This window comes from Paramisgurnus dabryanus, chromosome 5 (genome assembly GCF_030506205.2).
Source record: "Paramisgurnus dabryanus chromosome 5, PD_genome_1.1, whole genome shotgun sequence".
Classification (NCBI taxonomy): domain Eukaryota; kingdom Metazoa; phylum Chordata; class Actinopteri; order Cypriniformes; family Cobitidae; genus Paramisgurnus; species Paramisgurnus dabryanus.
The window spans coordinates 18,433,931-18,454,064 of NC_133341.1; the positions used below are offsets into that span (position 1 = coordinate 18,433,931).

The window sequence follows — 20,134 nt, forward strand, 5'->3', positions numbered from 1 at the left end:
TCATCAGAGAAATCGGAAGGTTGCCCCTCGATTGGAACCAAGGGTGCAAATATGTACCTATAAGGTTTGGTACCAAATGTTTACATATTAGTTTGTACCCAAATGGTATATGATATGATGTTTTACAGGGGTAGTGCCCCGTGACAGTTAGGGACAGTATATGCCAGTGTTTCTCAAATCTTTCAGCATGTGCATCCCTTTGCCCCCCATCCTTCCCCCAAAGACAATTCATGACAGTGAACAATCTGAAACTTAAAATTTAAATGAAACAAAACATTAAATTATATACACAGCAAAATCTGGAAAAAAAGTGTCTCATGGGGTCCACTCCCAATAGATTTATTTAAACACTTTTGAATGTGTTGGCACATTGACTCTTCTAGGTCAACGTGTTGGCACCTTGACTCTTCTGTAGCATTGACTCTATACAGAGTTAAAAATCTAACTATAATTTTACACTAATCAAAATTTACCATTTACAGTGAAATAGATGATCATCTTGAACTGCATCAACCAAAAACACGGTTCAGTGTGTGCTGTAAAGAGGGGGAGGTCTTCTCTATTTAACACCCTAGGATGTAACAAACTCCACTAACAAAACACTGCAGTTGTTGATTTTTTTTTAAAGTGGTAACACTACTTTTTGACACCAACTCTTTAAAATAAAATAGTAAACGACTCAATAGTTTTAACTGTTAAATTAACTCTGAACTCTTTATATTTTCACTAACACCGTAAAACTCTGCTAAATTTGCTGTGGGCCGGTTCCCCGAACAGGGCTTATTCTTGTCCCAGACTAAAATGCATATTTAAGCTGCCTTAATTCAGACTTGATCAGGTTCTTGATTGTGGCCCGTGAAATGTTGATCCACTCCTCAATGGCTGAGCGAAGTTGCTGGATATTGGCAGAAACTGGAACACGCACTTGTATAGTATATGCCAATCCAGAGCTGCGATTTGCCGGGGGGGGGGGGGCGTGGGATTTCCCCCTTTCTGGTCAATGTATCCCTGCCTCTGCTCAATTATTTTTATCCAGTTTGCGCAAATGAGGCTAATTGACTAACACATAATGCCAGTGGTGTAGTCTACGTGATACGCAGGTATACGCCGTATACCCACTAGAAATGGTCAAGGATTTCCGTATACCCACTAATAATAGCGCGAGGATGCGTAACAGCATGGTTTTGTGACATATTTTTAAACTTTTAGTCATAATATAGATGTGAAGCACTGATCATTATACACTTGCCACTTTAGCGGGTTGAAATACATATTAGGCTATATACTTCCTGCCGAACTGCGCGATCCGATCGGCGTATTAATTTCTATGAAATCAAATTACTATAGTGACGCGAAAGTGACTGGGGAGCAGACTGGTGTGACGCCACAGGGAAGTGACAGCAAAGCACCGCGAGAGCGACTCCAGTTATCACATGGAGAAATCTGCTTTGAATCGCTCTCGCGGTACTTTGACATCACCAAGAGGTCTGCTTAGCGCCAAATGAAGTCGAACCTGCAGTGTAGCTGCTCACGCGACTCTGAGAAGTGAACGAGTGAAGCAGTGCTGCAACATAAAATCCATAGAGCTTACAACGCACATGTGAGTACAACATTTAAATCATCAGTCCAGTTTATTACTTTATCTGGAGGTAAGGCTCTAAATGCAATAAAATAAGCCCGTGATAATATCCTGATGGTTTTTAACTGCAATTCAGTTCCTCTGCATGTTTGCTTGTGCTTCACAGTGTTAAACTTTCCTTCTCTGTGTTCATTTATATATCTACGTTCAAGATCATCTTGACAAGATGTATATGATCTTAAACTTCTGTGAGGAAATTCATGTCTGCGTTGATGTTCAGTTTAGACTTGCAAATTTTAGGCTACAGGATGGTCTTGTAATAATAATTAAGTATAAGCCTATTTTCATTTTTAGACAATGATTATATTATATGCAAAAAAATAAGCTTTAATATCAATGACTATGCAAATTATAGTTAATTCATGGTCATCTTAAATGTGTATTAATTAAAAACATATAGTTGTCAGATAATATCTATTGAAAGAGTGAATATTTTTTTCTCATTTAATGCATGTGTTATCCACGGATTGAAGATTGTAAACAGTTTATTTAATTTTAATTAACAGTTAAGTAACTTTTGTTCCTGAGTTAGATGTTGATTAACACTAAACCAGTCTAAAAATCAGTCCAGTTTCCCCAGCTGTAAACCCATTGGCTCTAAAGTCTTTTTTTTCTTATAATAAACTGACATGTTGATAACACGTTCAGTTTATGTGTTTATGAGTACACTTTCAGAATGCTCTAAGTTACATGAATATCTATACTGTATGCATCTGTGAGTGTGGTGGTGCTTATGAGGTGTCGCGCTAGGACGAGTGAGCATAAGGGTGAGAGGGAAAAATCACAGTATACTCACTACAAAAATCTAGACTACACCACTGCATAATGCATCTGTCTTTTCGATCATTTCACTGTAGCTCAGCATTGCGGTGTAAAATTAATGTTATAACTTTAAAAGCAGCAGTAAAACTGTTTCTACTGTAATGGTTTAACTTTGCAATCAATACATTGTTTATATTTATGTTTAAGTTGACACTACGCTGTGCCATATAGTTTTGCCATTCAAGATTTAATTCTTGCGTGTTTTTTCGTTGTGCATGATCACAGTTCATATGTGTGGGGAAAGATAAGCTGTTAGAGTAAAAATATTGCGTTAGGCTGCTTCTTGAGTAAAATAGTCTAAATGTTTAGTTTTAAAACCATTTTAAAAAGGTGGTTATATTTTGATGTTTCTGCGCAAGTTCAGCAGACAGTGAGGTTCGAGTTTGTTCCGATGAGAGCTCGTGAGCGGAGAGCGCATTTCTGAATATTTTAATTAGAAATATATAAAATAATAATAATAATAATAATATAATAATGGATTTTTGTTAGGTCGGACAATGATTACCAAATTTCTCTCTCATATTGCTCTTCATAGCCACTGAAAACAGTCAAAAAAGTTAAAACTAGTGGTGGGTACAAAATGACTCATGACGAAATATGGTGGGTACCCACGTCACCGAAATCGACGCATATGAAAACGTCCCCCCCTCTGTTTTTTTCACAAATCGCACCCTGAAAACATGCTCAATTGCTGACATGTCCGGTGAGTATGCTGGCCATGCAAGAAATTGGATGTTTTCAGCAAAAACATAAGTGTTTTGTTTATCATTTTATTCAGTGTATTAATTTTCATGTTAATTTTGGCATACACTAATACCTTTATAACATCAAGCTTTGTATATGTAATTGTTAACATAAATTAATGCACTATAAATTAATATGAATAACTATTGTCATTAACATTAACAATAATTAATACATGTTGGAAAACTATATTCTTCACTGTTTGTTTTTGTTATTTAAAGCTGCAGTTGGCAAGATTTTTTTGATCATATTCACTGAAACCAACACTATGCTACGACAACATAAATTATACTGTTTAAGAAAAAACCTGCCCTCCTACCTCCAACTAGAGCCTGTTATTTGGTTGGCAAAAATCCACAGCTCCCAGTTCATCTGGTATTAAAAACTGCCTGTCAATCACAGTTCCTGCACATGCCGGAAAACTAGGATCAATATCGGAATGAGCTGAACGAGCTCGATGGGAGGTTGCTCGGTGGTAGTTGCCGACTGTAGCTTTAATACATTTACCAATCTTTAATAATACAACCATATTGTAAAGTTTTACCAGTATGTTTATAGGCTTGTTTTTAAAAATGATATGCTTTCAATGCAATTAAATAAATTGTTGGTTGCAGAATTACATTTAGATTGAGGATTTATTTTTATTCACTGTTTTTGCAGTGTTGATCATTACAGCCAATCACAGATGTTGAGCCCATGAGTTTTTCATTAATGTGTAAAATAGCAATAAAATCATTCATAAAAGCTTATTTTTTTGACTGTGTAGTCTATAAGAATATGGGGTATTAGATTTAGATGTTTAATTGACATTAATAATTATGATTTCAGTATGGGGGGTAGCTGTGCACATTGTGCCCCTTAAAGAAAGATGTCCCTGGGTGTATGAACAATATTTTGTGATCATGGCTGAAAAACATTGTTAAACCATTTCCATTAAAGATCTGTAATGTTTAGAATGACAAAATATCCCTTTAAAGTCTAATATCCTGAAAGTACATGAAGTGTAATTTCTTTTCATCACAACAGCTGTAAAATACCACAGAGGCAAATTAAATGCTGATATATACAATTTATTTCACAAGGACAAGAAAGGTACAAAAGCAATCATATTGTATGATTTGAGTAGATTCTCCTTTCAAGTTCTGGAAATTTACTCTTCCTTGCCCTAGGAAAGAAGAAATAGGAAAATAAGCATAATTATTAAAATTATCAAAATATGGTACTTTTCAGTGTAAAGATCTTAAATGTGCAAATGTCATACAGTAAATTTAAAAAAAAAATCAACTGATATAGCTTCTGTAAGAACTTATCTATTCAATTTTACCTTTCCAGCATCGCGGCTCTTGGCTCTGAGCTTGTTGACCTGAGATTCAGCAATGTCAGCACGCTCCTCAGCCTCCTCCAGCTCATGCTGCACCTTCCTCAACTTGGACATGTGAGTGTTGGCTTGCTCCTCCTAAAGTTTAAGGACATGTTTAATAGCTATGCTTTGGTCAGAAACACAATATGTACAGATTTATTTTTTGGGATATTGTTTACATACCGCCTCCTCAGATTGCCTCTTGTAAGCCTTGACCTTCAGCTGAAGCTTGTCAACCAGATCCTGCAGTCTGTTGAGGTTCTTCTTATCCTCCTCAGTCTATAAATGACAATATAAATATTTACGATTTAGTTTCCACACTACACAGAATGTACACTGTTTATGTAAACGTTAAGAACCTATGATGTATGGGTATGGTCATACCTGATAGGTGAGCTCCTTCACTCTCCTCTCGTATTTGCGGACACCTTTAACAGCATCTGCTCCACGTCTCTGTTCTGCCTCAACTTCAGCCTCAAGCTCACGGACCTAATAGAAAGATGTTATTAGACTAATTTTACTAAACAAAAATACAATACGTCATAATATATACTTTAAACTGCCAATATCAAGACATAAAAACAAAGCAAGCTTACTCTGGACTCCAGTTTCTGGAGTTGTTTCTTTCCTCCCTTCATGGCCAGATTCTCAGCCTCATCCAGACGGTGCTGCAGATCCTTCACTGTGACCTCCAGGTTCTTTTTCATTCTCTCCAAGTGAGCACTGGTGTCCTGCTCCTTCTTGAGCTCTTCTGCCATCATTGCAGCCTAATTTACACATTAAAAAAATTGGTGAACGTGTCTAATTTGTCAACATTCTAAAAGGTGAAATTTTTTAAACTTAAATATTTACATCAGTGATGGCCTTCTTGGCCTTCTCTTCAGCGTTTCTTGCTTCCTGCACAGTGTCATCGACTTCACCCTGAATTTGCACAAGGTCAGCTTCAAGCTTCTTCTTGGTGTTCAAAAGGCTTGTGTTCTGAAACAGAGGAATATACAAGGTTATCTGACATCTGCCTTGTTTGTTTGCAAAAGAGAAACAAGAGTAAGACTAAAAGTACCTGAGAGTGCAGCAGTCCAACACGCTCACTAGCATCCACCAGCTCTTGTTCAGCCACTTTGCGACTTCTCTCTGTCTGCTCCAGAGCTGCTCTCAGCTCCTCAATCTCTGACTGCATCAAAGTGTTTCTGCGCTCCACCATAGCCACCTGCTCTTTCATGTCTTCCTGTCCTCTCACGGCATCATCAAGATGCAGTTGGGCATCCTGAAGATAACAACAGTTTACTATAAGCTCTTGTGCTTAAACTTACCTACAATATTATCCAATGTATATATCAATACTTTAAAGGATTCCACTCTTGAAATGTAGTTAAAGAGAAGTCACATACCTTGAGTTGTCCCTGAACATTCCTGAGCTGTTTCTGGGCCTCAGCAGCCTGGCGATTGGCATGGCTCAGCTGAATCTCCATCTCATTAAGGTCTCCCTCCATCTTCTTCTTGATTCTCAGAGAATCGTTTCTGCTCCTGACCTCAGAGTCAAGTGTGCTCTGCATGGATTCAATGACTCTCTGGCTGTTTCTCTTGATCTGCTCGACCTCCTCATCCTTCTCTGCAAGCTTCCTGTCAACCTCACTCTTCACCTGGTTAAGCTCAAGCTGGACACGAAGAATCTTGGACTCTTCATGCTCAAGGGTGCCCTGTAAAAAGAGATAAAAACAATATTTCAGAACTAAAATATACTCCCTATTACAAATATACAGTAGTATGGTAACCAAGGTATGTTGGGGCAAGAATTTTAATAATAAGTTTAATCTTGGGATACTCACTTCAGCCTCCTCCAGGGCAGTCTGAATTTCTGCCTTTTCAGTCTCTACTGCTTTCTTGGCCTTTTCCAGTTCATGGATGCTCTTACCAGTCTCACCCAACTGCTCTGTCAGATCTGAGATCTCCTCTACATGCGAGATAGAAAAAACTTTTAGTATATAGTAAACAATACACATTCTGTGATTTACTAATGCTGATTTTACATTTGTAAATTATCATATATTCAGATGACAATATTCATTCAACAATTTCTTTCTTACGCTGGAGATTCTTGTTTTCTCTCTTGAGTGTTTCCAGATGATCCAGAGTCTCCTCATAAGAGTTCTTCAACTTGAACAGTTCAGTGCTGAGTGAGCGAGCTTCTTTCTGTGCACCCTCCAGCTCTGCCTGACCTTCTTCATATTTCTGCTTCCATTCTGCCAGAATCTTGGGTAAATAAATTTTAGGGTCAAGGAAATGTTATTAAATGTAGAATGCTGAATTAAGTTTTTATTCAAGTGTTAAACAACGACTATATATCACACAAGGACTCGGAATTGCTTACCTTGTCAAAGTTCCTCTGTTTCTTATCAAGGTTGGCAGCCAAACCATTGGCTCTCTCCACATCAATCATGAGGTCCTCCACCTCACCCTGGAGTCTCTGCTTGGTCTTCTCCAGAGAGGCACATTTGGAGTTCACTGCCTCAATCTGTTCCTCTGCCTCCTGCAGGCGCTGAGTCAGCTTCTTCCTGTTATGCATTTCATAACTAACAGTCAGAACAAGCAAGAAATATTATTAACAGATATTTTATTAGGTTTTGTTCATATTCATACTTGGCCTCTTCAAGTTCCTCTGTGCGCTGGATGGCATCAGTTTCATATTTGGTTCTCCATTGAGCAACCTCACTGTTGGCTTTAGACATTCCCCTCTGGAGCTCAGCCTTTGCCTCCTGCTCTTCCTCAAACTGCTCACGGAGGAGGTCACAGTCATGGCGAGCTGACTGCACTGCATGGGCCAGAGCGTTCTTAGCCTAAAAGATCAAGTCAGATGCTGTTACCTTTGCTCTGCAGTAGGTGGCAAGTGTGCAATCCCAATGGTTGTGTTGTTTTACCTTAACCTCCTCTTCAATCTGCCTCTTAAGCTCCTCAATTTGCTGAGTGAAAGCTTGTTTGCCTCTGGTGAGCTGAGAAACAAGAGCCTCCTTCTCCTCCAGTTGACGGCCAAACTCACCTTGTGAGATTTAAAATCATTGTATGAGATTCATAGTATCTACTTTCCTAAAATAAGGTCTTTGGTGGGTGACTGTAGCATGTTTTCTTCAATTAGTCTACTCTCTACATTCTAAATTACTGTCAACACTTTGTTAAATTGTTTATGATTGTCCTTTGTTACCATTTTCGGTTTGAAGTCTTGCTCTTTGAGTACTGAGGTCATTTAGCTGGCGAACGTTCTCATCGTTCTTGGACTTAATTTCACTAAGTTGGTCCTCCAGTGTGCGGCTCATCTTCTCAAGATTTGCCTGAAAACAACAAAATCATTTAAAATGAAAAAGATTTCTAATTATATTCACATTATCCACATTTATTTTTCTAGAAATACAATTTTTAACCTTTGCTTTGGCAACAGCTTCCATGTTGCTGGAAAGATCATCAATCTCCATTTTGTATTCACTCTTCTCTTTCTCAAGCTTCTGCTTGACACGCTGGAGGTTGTCAATTTGCTCTCCCAGCTCGGCCACACTGTCTGCTTGTTTTTTGCGGAGGGCAGCAGCGGTAGCTTCATGCTGAAGGGTGGATTCTTCAAGATCACGACGCAGCTTCTGGAATTCAGCTTCACGCTTCTTGTTCATCTCGATCTGAGCAGCAGTTGCTCCTCCAGCCTCCTCAAGCCTCTCACTGATCTCTTCAAGTTCTCTGGAGAGATCAGCTCTCTGCTTCTCAACCTTTGCACGAGCAGCACGCTCAGCCTCAATCTCTTCCTCCAGTTCCTCAATGCGAGCCTACAGTGACAAAAAATCAAGCACACTTTAGCAATCTTAAATGTACTATTTTAAATAATGATTAAACATGTCTAACTAAATACCTGAAGCTCCTTGATCTTCTTTTGAAGTTGAGCCCCAAGAGATTGTTCATCTTCGATCTTGCTGAGCAGCTGGCTAGTTTCAAAGTCTTTCCTGTTATAAGGAAGCAAAAACATGTATGAAAAGTCACATTACAACAAGACAGTTTTAATAACATCATGTTTTTTCAATTACTTCTTTAGCTTCTCATCAGATTGCTGCTTGTCATTCTCCAGGTCCATGATGGACTCCTGGGCCAATTTCAGGTCTCCTTCAAGCTTTCTCTTGGCTCTCTCAAGGTCCATACGGAGTTTCTTTTCTTGTTCCAGGGAACCCTCAAGCTATTGGACCACAACATTGACCATGTTTTAAAATTAGATGGATGAAAACAATTTAGTTAAATAAAGGTTTGAAAAATTAACTCACATCATCAACTTGTTGCTCAAGCTTTGTCTTGGCTTTGGTCAGAGTGTTGACTTTGTCTTCTTCTGCCTGGAGATCATCAAGAGTTTGCTGATGTGCCTCTTGGAGGGCTTTCTTCTCCTTTGTGAGCTTGGCAATGCTCTCATCCTGACCTGCCATTTCCTCAGTCAGGTTCTTCACCTGTGTGATTGTTCATAAAAGAGCTTAGAATTCAACTTTTTTTGGAAAAAAAAATAATAATAATTAAATTGTATGTTGAATTTTGCTCATACCTTATTTTCAGTGGCATGTTTCTCTTTTTCCACTTTAGCCAAGGTGAGCTCCAGGTCATCAATGTCTTTCTTCAGCTCAGAACACTCATCCTCCAGTTTCCTCTTCTTGGCTGTCAGTTCAGCATTGATTTCTTCCTCATCCTCCAGTCTCTCAGTTGCCTCTTTGAGTTTAGCTTCAAGTTGGATTTTGCTCTTGATCAGACCCTCACATCTCTCCTCAGCATCTGAGAGATTCTCAGATTCCTAAAAGAAATTAAAATGATTTGTTATATAATGCGATATAAAACAAAATTGAAACCAGAGCAAAATTCTGTAAATTCAGAAAATAAAACTAACAGAGGCCACTTGCAGCTGCAGATCATTTTTCTCTTGCAGCAGGGAAACCATCTTCTCTTCAAGCTCCTTCTTTTTAGCCTCAGCCTTTGCCAAAGCTTCTTTGCATTTTGTATAGTCCTCTTTCATGTTTGAAAGCTCCTTCTCAGTCTCAGCACTCTTCAGCAAAGGCTTAATCTTGTAGAAAACCTTCATCCATGGCCAGTGTTTGACATTCATGAATGAGCGAATGTTGTATTGGATGGTGTAAATGGACTCCCTATGAACAGTTATTTATTTCATGTCATAAATATCAGTATTTGTTGTTGTCACAGTTATTTAATATTGTATCATCTTTATTCATTGCATTACTCACCTCCTCTCCATCATCTTAACAAACTCTCTCCTCATGAGGAAACCACGGCACGCAGCCTGAGTCATTGTGACCAAAGCAGCCAGTTTCTCATCACGCATCTCCTCAAGAGTACCCAGAAGACCAGCTTTGAAGAACACCTGCATTCATGCACAATAATACAAATATTAATATCTATTGCATGTGTTCAAACTAAACATCATGATTTCTGAATCTGTGAATCCTTGTCAACCAAAATATGAACCTTTGTGTGTCCAAATCTATACTGGTCATGGTCCACATCGATGGATCCCAGGAGTTTCTCAGAGGCCTTCTTGTTGTCCATAAACTGTCCCTCAGGGATAACACTGGCATTCAGGACCTTGTATCTGTTGAAGATTAATTGAAATTATTTATAGCTTTGAATTACTTCCTACTAGCCTTAGACAAAAACTGTATTTTCATGTGAGCACACTTACCTCTGTTTGAAGTCACCATAGAGAATTCTGCTTGGGAAACCCTTTCTGCAGATTCTGATACCTTCCAGTACACCGTTACACCTCAACTGATGGATAACCAGGTGGTTCTCCATAAGACCTGTAAAAAACAGTTAGATGTTATAAGTACTGTTGATGAACAACTAATCACATTAACATAATTGCATTGGATTTTAATGTCAGGATTTCTGTAAACATTTTCGCTTTACCTGGAGTCTTGGATTCATTGGGAATCAGACAACGTACAAAGTGAGGATGGGTGCTCCTCAAGTTGGTCATGAGCTTGCCCAAATTCTCCTGTAACATTATGCAAAGTTTCAGCTTTCTCAATTTTCACCTGACTTAAACATTATTTACATGCAATATTTCAGATAATGACGTACTCTGAACTGAGAGGACACAGTCTGCATGGAACCACCCTTCTTCTTGCCTCCCTTCTTGCCAGCTTCTGCTCAAACATTTAAAATGTAATGTAAAATACAACTTATAATTCTGTATTTTAAATATATACTTGTGAAAAATATAATTACCCTCAACAACAGGTGGGTAGAGAGCAGCCAGGAGTTTGACAGAAGACTTCTGGTACAGCTGAACAACAGACTCATTCAGTGGATCCTTGTTCTTGTCCAACCAGCCAGCAATGTTGTAGTCCACAGTGCCAGCATAGTGAACCAGGGAGAAGTGAGCCTCAGCCTTGCCTTTGGCAGGCTTTGGTTTCTGGAAAGCATTGCACTTGCCAAGGTGCTGATCATACAGCTTGTTCTTGAAGGTGGTGTCTGAAGCTTTAGGGAACATGCACTCCTCTTCAAGGATGGAGAAGATACCCATGGGCTATTTAACAATGAATAAAAGGTATTACTATCACAGTTTATGAGTTTGAAAAAAGACAGAAATAAAGAGGTATAAAAACCAGTAGGAACCTTCTCAATGAGCTCAATGCAGGCAGCCAAGTCCATGCCGAAGTCAATGAACTCCCAAACAATGCCCTCCTTCTTGTACTCCTCTTGTTCCAGTACAAACATGTGGTGGTTGAAGAACTGTTGCAGTTTCTCATTGGTGAAGTTGATGCACAGCTGCTCCATGCTGTTGAACTGGAGAAAAAAGAAACATTTACTCAAAACTGATTATGAACAATTCAACTTTGAGAAGACAGAAAAATAAATAATTCTTACATCAAAGATCTCAAAGCCAGCAATATCCAGCACACCAATGAAGAACTGTCTGGCTTGTTTTGTGTCCAGCATCTGGTTGATACGTACGACCATCCACAAGAACATCCTCTCATAGATAGATTTGGCCAAGGCGCTAACGGAGTTGTACACCTGGCAACAGAACACAAGTTTACATTTTATTAAAACTGGTTTTACTTTTGTAATAATATTGCAGTTATATGCAGAATGTTTTACATGCACTGCACACATATATACTGCACATTATATTGAAGAAAATAATTAATTGAACATATTTTAAGGCCTACATACCTGTGGCACGGTCTGTCCTTTGGTTACAAACTCATTTCCGACCTTCACTCTTGGGTAGCACAAAGCTTTGAGCATATCAGCAGAGTTCAAGCCCAAAAGGTACGCAACTTTGTCAGCCTCTGAAATTTGGAGAAAATTATTTTAACTTCATGCTTTGAACAGTAAAACAAACCTCATTCCTATTTGCAAATTGAAACATGGATCTCTATTTTTCAACTATTTTTGAAAATACAATTCGTGACATACACTAAAGCTACTTAGTCTCACCCTCTGTGCCATCAGGCTCAGCCTGCTCCTCACGCTGCTTCTGCTTGAACTTCATGTTACCATGATGCAGCACTGCTCCAGTGAACTTATAGATGCACATCTTCTCCTCAGCAGTGAAGCCCAGAATGTCAATGGCAGTCTGAAAATTATAGAGAGGGATGAACTTTAGGAACTGCCATATTTATGTAGTACCAGTGCCATTATTAAAATTATTATTATGACTCACATCAGTGGCAACCAACTCCTCTTTATCATCAATACTTGGCACTGTGATCTGACCCTGACTGCACATGGGGAAGTCGTAGGGGTTGGTGGTGATGAGCGTCATTTCTGTAACATACCAGATTGCATTAATGACAGAGTAGTTACATTCACTGGCATTTTAAAGCTTTAAATGAAATAATTGCACCTACCAATCAGCTCAGGCTTATGGTTGGTCATCATCTGGTAGAAGATGTGGTAGCCTCTCTCATCTGAAAGCTGGAATGTCACTCTAGACTTCTCCAGCAGATCTGTTCAGAGGATGTATTTACAGTAAATCACAAACATCTAAAGAGATACAGACAAAGACAAGTGTGCAGGATGTGTGAATTTAATGCAAGTCCACCTACATGTCTCAATATCAGCACTAGCCAGTTTTCCACTTGTGCCAAAGTGAATTCTGATGAATTTACCCTGTTCAAAGAAACATAGTAACATTTGAGTCAGTGTTGTGCGATCACACTGAGCTTCATAAAATTCAAACAGGTGTCACTCATGTAAATAAAAACTTACGAAACGAGAGGAGTTGTCATTTCTCACAGTCTTGGCATTACCATAAGCTTCAAGCAGAGGGTTGGCAGCAATAATCTGGTCCTCAAGAGATCCCTGTGTAGTTTAAAAGATTAAAATGATGGTCTGTCTTGCGTCTTGTCATAAGTTTGGTGTTTTACAGCTTCAACTAATGTTGATTACAATTAGCATTTTTGCATTTCCCAATTGTAGTTTAGTATTCTTCAAAAATATCTTTTAACATACATCTGAATAAATGTTTTTATCTCATACAGTACCTGCATTTTGGAAGCTTGCTCTTTCTTTTTGTCACCCTGCACTGCAACTGTAGCAAAGTACTGAATGACACGTTTGGTGTTCACAGTCTTTCCAGCACCAGATTCTCCACTGGTTTATGAGAGAAGAGATACATAATAATAAGACATTTAGAAGTTCTATGAGAAGAATATATAACTGTTTTCAACTTCTCTTAATTAAAGTAGATACATACGTGATCAGGACAGACTGGTTCTCTCTGTCTGTAAATTGAATGGTCATTTTGTTTAAGTAATTGCTTTATTAAAACAAAACAAAAAAATCATCTTGTGATTCACGATTCTGATCTTACCAGTAAGCATGAACTGATAGGCATTGTCAGAGACAGAGAAGATGTGGGGTGGGGCCTCCATACGCTTTTTGCCTCTGTAGGCAGACACCACTTCTGCATCGTACACTGGGAGCCACTTGTAGGGGTTCACAGTGGCACAGAAAAGTCCAGAGTAGGTCTGAAAGCAACACAGAAATGATCAGATTGAAGCCTCACAGCCATAATGAACTTGAATGCTGCTTCACTTCTGGTTAACTTACATAGATCATCCATGCTGCATAACGCTCTTTGAGGTTATAAAGCACAGAGGGTTCATTGAGATGGGTCATCATGGCCATGTCCTCAATCTTGTCATACTTGGGAGGATTCATTGGGTGGACATCATCCTCCTTAACAACTTTCTCCTATCAATACACAATTTAACAGATTAGCGAAGAGCAAATTATCAGTGTGAGTTAACTCATTTTCATAAAATAGGGATATATTACCTCCTTAGTGTCAAGGGTAATAACAGTGACTTTGGCACCATCTTTACTCTTGATTGTTCCTTTGACGTACAGGTCTTTGGGATCAGTCACATAGCAGGCAGTCTTAGCATCAAAGGGTTTGTTCTGAGCTTCAATTCTCTCCTTCTCAGGCTTACGGAGGAAAACGGCAGCCTTGCCATAAATGGCCATCTCAGCGTCCGTACTCATGGTTGCGGCTTGCTAAAACAAAGAAAGAAAAGATGAGAGGTATTTCAATAAAATAATTTAAGAGCACTGCATTCAAAAACAAATGCAAGCCTCTTTCCTAGGATCAAAGAACTCTGCTTAGGACCAAGTAATCTTCACACATTTGGGTCACAAGATGGACACATTACTAGAAAATTACATACTCCAAATAAACATATCTATAGTAAATAAACTGATGGTATGTTTTATAAATTGTTTTGATTTCCTTTTACTGACTAAACTTGTCTTTAATAATTGCCACTACAGTCATGTTGACACACACACACACACACACACACACACATACACACACACACACACACACACACACACACACACACACACACACACACACACACACACACACACAACTGATTTTGCCAAGTGGTTAATGTCCTCAGGGCAACATATTCACACACACACAGTTCTATCAGCTCACCTTTTGTCCTGAGAGACCAGATGAACACTTACACTACCCTTCAAAAAAAAAAAACTGTTAATAAATAAATACAGTATGTAATTACTTTAAGTACAATAAAGAATTGATGATTATAATCCAAAGTGCCTGATGTCACAGCAAGCACAGGCTCTTACCACTGGTAGGGACTTAGGTCTCCTCTGAAGCTCCCCTGTTGTCCCCTCCTGGCTTTTATTGGAGCAAACTTGCACCCTCAGCAGATTCTATACATGGGCATGCCCATATTCTAATGTATGTCCAAGTTTCTCAAGCATTCATAGTCATACACTTTACATACTTTTTGGGTGTAAATACAATGTACATTTTTACTGATATAATCAATGCACATTTAAACCTTAAGTTTCTTAGTTTATTCATTACTTTTTCAAACTAATTAGTTTATTGATCAAACCTTTGGCGACTAATTGCCTATTAAGGTTGACAATGGCCCCATTTTATTTGTTTAGAACTATATTAATGTGCTCATGTATTAGAAGTTTATGAACTTTAATGTATCTGAAGTCTATTAATATCTTATTTTTGGCTAAGTGGAATCAGTCCTTTTTTGGAAGGAAGATATAAAATTTAACAGGCACATTCTAAAGTCATGAGTGTTTTATGAGGAGGAGATTTACAGCTGGCATGTATTAAGCATAGATGTCAGGGCCTGTTCTTTAAATATGCTAAATGAGGAATTATATGTGATGCTATATTATTTTGGTTTATTAAAAGAATGAGGATTTTTTGTGTGTGAAAACCCCTGCAATTAAGAGATACATTTGGGATTGCAGTTTTACAAAAAAAAAAAAAGAAAGTAAACTATAAAAAAATCAAAGGTTGGGTAGAGTTTAATGCAACAATCTTCAGGAATTTTTTTAAGTTTACTCCGTAAACTCAATTTACTTACTAAAATCAGATGAACCCAATTTAAATAATTAGGCAATGCATTCCACTGTTGATTTCTGAGTTTTCTCAAGGATATAAAGTCCACTAAACTTAGATATAAACTTAAGAGAAACCAAAGCATTGGTTACATTTACAAGGAGCAACACTGTGTCATGCACTTAAACGTTAACACAGAACACAAACCTTAATTATGGTGTCAATCACCAAACATCATTCATTGAAAATAAACTCTAAATACAACCAAATGTGACAACAACAACATTTATACACAATTTTATATAAGTTTTTTAATGAAATTCACAGCAGTATCTAAAAATAGCACATTCCCAAAATCCCATTATACACAAAGGTTTTTTATGGAATCCCCAGCAGTGTCTAAAAATAGCACATTCCCAAAATCCCATTATACACAAAGGTTTTTTTGGAATCCCCTGCAGGTGTGACTAAAAATGGCACATTCCCAAAATCCTGTTTCTGCAAGTGTTACACCATGTGTCTAAACCTTTAAGAGAGCAGCTGAATGTGTGACTTCCTATAGACAGTTGTTGGTCTTAATTGTTTTTAACAGCCACAATCTGTCTCAACCACAGGGAGGCTAAAATTAATTGTTTCATGAAGATGTAAAACCATTATGTTCACCCTCTCTTACATATACTTATAAATCTGCCTTTTAAAAGGTTGGAAATGTATGATTGCGTATGTCATCACAAGGACTAGAACTCTTACAATGAAGGTAAGCCATTATAAATATGAGGAATGAAGATAAAGGTACTGTAGAGTAAGAGACAGTGTCCATACCTAGGTTTACCTAATATCTATTTATGAGCAAGACTGAAGAAGAACCAGCAGATCAGGAACACGTTATAAGAAGAAAGCAGGTGTGAATGTGTCAAGGACTGTTTGCTAGAGGCTTGTTCTGTAGCTCAGCTGGTTGAGCATTGCATTAGAAAAGCAAAAGGTTGTATGTATTCCCAGGAAATAAAAGTATAGCTTTAATGCACTGTAAATCGCTCTGGATTAAAGCGTCTACAAAATGCATACATGTAAAAATGTAAAGGTAATAATTTAAGAACACAAATGCTACAATGCATGATTGCAAAACACTTGTTAGCCAAAAAATATTATTGTACAGGCCTGACCAAGCATTATGCAAAGATGTCTGCAAAGAAAGTGCAACAAAGAACAAAACCTGAATATTAATTTACCTTAATCTACATATTTTATCTACATATTTTTACTGTGTCCAAGCATTGCAATGCTTTGAAATACGAGATCTGTCTATAAAGGTGTTTTCCACAAAACAAGTATGAAAATACACTGTATTAAAATTTAACAACCACAAGTGTTCATAATAAACTGAAGGTTCCTTCAAAAGAAGTTTATTCTGTACCCCAGATCAGTGATGCCCCTGTTACATGACCTAGTTGGCAAGATTACCTCATATGCTGTAAATACTCAATGCCCCTGCCAAACCTTTTAGTTACTGTAGCCAAGCTGTAATTTAAACCTCTTTAATACGTTTTTAATTTCAAGATTCATAGTGACCATACATCTCTAAATTATTTATATTAACACGGTCTTAAAAGTTGACATGTAGCACAATGTCCCATTCCAGACAATGATATACAGTACACACAATGCTGTCAGAATGTTGTAAGCTATGCCATGGCCTCTAACAGACCCAAGTTAGATTATTTCAACCTTAACATTTTCAGCTGCTTGCCCTATAAGACATATGTAAATGACAGTACTGCATACCATGGGTTGTTTCTTTCACACCCAGTCCAGTAATAAACCCCATTCTAATTAATATCATATTTCACCATCTTAAAACCATGTTAATGTACTTGCAAAGATTTACGGATTTATGAGCAAGAATGTATGATTACTGTCATACACTATTTTAGTCACTGATGTGAAGAACAGATACTGTAGTAAGACCAGTAGTAAGATGCAGTATGGCTTTTTATAGTAGCTTATTTTGACAGGCAAAATATGAGGGTTTACAAAAGTCTAAATAAACACACTTGTCAGATGCTTGTCATACAGAGCATTTAATCCATTCATTTTTAAATCATTATGCATGCTCGCTGGGGATCGAACCCATGACCTTTGTGCTACTTATGCAATGCTACCAATTAAGCTACAGGAACATTTCCTTTATTTCCTTTTGGGTCACAAAATGTGTGACTATCAAAATTATTGTAACACAAAATGTAAAAATCCTATTTCCACAGTAAAATTTCCACAAAATGCACAATTCTTGTCTCAAATTTTCAAGCCCAGTTCTTAAGTAATAGTGTGAGAGTTTGGAACAAATGACTGAAAGCTTGACTGCATGTATGTTGACTTTATAATGCTTTATTGTTTTGATTTTGTCCTACTTTTTTAGACAACACTCAGTAGTGTACATGAAGTAAAAACTAATTAAAGAGTGTCTTAAAAGTGTCTCAGTCCTGAATACGGGACACCTAAGTTTACTTTAATATTGTTGATGTAAATTTTAATCTATCACTACAAACTAGATATCATTGGAAAGGTCTAAAGGGGGCTGCACACTGGACACACAGTTCAGGGCCGCGCCGTTCTAAAAAAATCAAACGCATTGTTTTCTATGAGTATACGCACACCGGCGCCGACAGGTGGCACCTGTCCGCAGCGCCCAGCTACGACTCAGGAAGTTGCTCAAATCCCTGTCACGCCACAGAGCGCCACTCACATAGGTTAATAATAAATAACATCATATTTGTCCCAAATCATTAACGATTAACATTGGCTGCTAACGAATATTTAGCATTTGGAAGTAGACGCTATCTGACTAAGCTTGCGCCATTTAATGTACTATACCTCCGAGTTGTCCTAGACGCGGCTCGACACGACGCAGCACTGAGCATCCGGTGTGTGTCCCCCTTAAGCCTCTAGAATAGAGGCTTCTCAACAGTGTTTAAGAAAATAATTTATGTAGGGAGAGTATTGATTGATTATTTCCCAATTGATTTATTTATGAAGAGAGTATGCCTCAAAACATTTATATCCTGCTAAATGATACTGCCAGTGGGACGCCTATGTTTACGTCAGTATTTTGCATGTGAATTCTTATCTAATCATGACAATCTATAATTTGTTTGAAAGCTCCAAAAGTTTAGATTTCACTCAATATGGGGGTGACGCCTAAAGGGGATCGCACACCAGCCGCGCAGCTCAGCGCCCCGTCGAGTCGCGTCTAGGACAACTTGGAGGTATTGTAAACCGGAAGTGCACATTAAACAGCGCGAGCTTCGTCAGATAGTGTCTACTTCAAAATGCAAAATATACGTTAGTAGCCAATGTTAATCGTTAATGATTTGGGACAAATATGATGTTATTTAATGTTAAACTATGTGAGTGGCGCTGTGTGGCGCGACAGGGATTTGAGCAACTTCCTGAGTCACAGCTTGGCGGCGCGGACAGGCGCCACCTGCCGGTGCCGGTGTGCGTATACTCATAGAAAACAATGTGTTCGATTTTTTTAGAACGGCGTGGCGCTGAGTGGCGCGGCTGGTGTGCGATCCCCTTAAGGGGTTAAGTAACAACATCAGTAAAGCATGTTTGGGGTTTTTTTAGTAAACACAGGACATTGGTGTTGATGTTTACCATATGTTGTTTTACTATTTACTAAAATTAAATTCATACCATTATTCTAGACACTAACATTAAAACATGAAACTATGAAAGTCATAAGGGTCATTTTTTAATATGGATTTATATCATCTGAAAGGTGAATAGATGGGCTTTTCATTGATGTATGGTTTGTTAGGATAGGACAATATTTGGCCAAAATAAACTGGAATCTGAGAGAGCAAAAACCTAAATATTAAGAAAATCACCTATAACGTTGTATAAAGGAAGTCCTTAGCAACACATATTACTAATGATAAATAATTTTTTTGATATATTTACGGTAGGAAATGTACAAAATATCTTCATGGAACATGATCTTTGCTTAATATTCTAATGATTTTTGCATTAAAAAAATGTTTTGTTGGCTATTGCTACAAATAGACCCCTGCCACTTATGGTTTGTGATCCAGGCCAGGGTCCCATATTTCATAATGCTAAACATAATTACTGTCCTGAAGACAGACAAGTATATTTATCTCCCCAGCTACAAAAATATTGTGAAAGTAGAACCTGTTGCTTGAAATCAGTATAGACTTGAACAAATAGTCAGCTGTTGGGAGAAATTCTCTTTACAGTAGGTCCCAATCTAAAAAAACAGGTGCAGTTCACAGGAATTTACACCTACGCGTAATAATAAGAATGACCTGATGCTACTTGAGACTAGTGTACAGGGACATTACCTTTTAGAGTTCAAACACTAAACGAGATTTATCTAGTTCACTCACATTTAGTCTTCAGCTGTTGGGATCTGACACACAGTTTTATGATCCACAGGATACTTTGCTAACAGGAGCCGAGGTGGGGGAGCTTCAGTTGATTGGAAAAGTGTAGTTCATTCAGTTTATCAAAATCACGTGGATGGAAAAGACTATCTTTAGATCATTTAAAAACAGGTACACTTTGGTTTACTTTTGTGTTTATCTGTATAATGTTTCTTGTATATTCACTACCAGTGGACACATATTGTGAATGTGGTTTGGAGGTAGGAATTACCATAGTGGGCATTTAA

General features: G+C 37.9%; 1 protein-coding gene across 1 annotated transcript; it reads right to left on the reverse strand.

Moving 5' to 3' along the window:
• Positions 1–4,259: 4,259 nt before the first annotated feature.
• LOC135748680 (myosin heavy chain, fast skeletal muscle-like) lies at positions 4,260–14,574 on the reverse strand. The gene is made up of 40 exons (XM_065266948.2): positions 14,542–14,574; positions 13,878–14,096; positions 13,650–13,793; positions 13,411–13,567; positions 13,294–13,321; positions 13,082–13,190; positions 12,807–12,899; positions 12,644–12,707; positions 12,446–12,544; positions 12,259–12,362; positions 12,033–12,171; positions 11,766–11,884; positions 11,457–11,606; positions 11,205–11,375; positions 10,815–11,115; positions 10,668–10,732; positions 10,494–10,581; positions 10,267–10,384; positions 10,053–10,176; positions 9,812–9,948; positions 9,460–9,715; positions 9,124–9,366; positions 8,855–9,031; positions 8,624–8,769; positions 8,452–8,542; positions 7,979–8,368; positions 7,762–7,888; positions 7,481–7,599; positions 7,203–7,399; positions 6,934–7,117; positions 6,650–6,815; positions 6,392–6,516; positions 5,954–6,262; positions 5,626–5,829; positions 5,418–5,543; positions 5,162–5,332; positions 4,950–5,054; positions 4,749–4,844; positions 4,530–4,661; positions 4,260–4,370 (listed from the first exon to the last, which is right to left on the reverse strand). The coding sequence occupies exons 2-40, from the start codon at positions 14,082–14,084 to the stop codon at positions 4,356–4,358; spliced, it is 5,796 nt and encodes a 1,931-aa protein (XP_065123020.1). The 5' UTR covers positions 14,085–14,096; positions 14,542–14,574; the 3' UTR covers positions 4,260–4,355.
• Between the last annotated feature and the right edge of the window lie 5,560 nt (positions 14,575–20,134).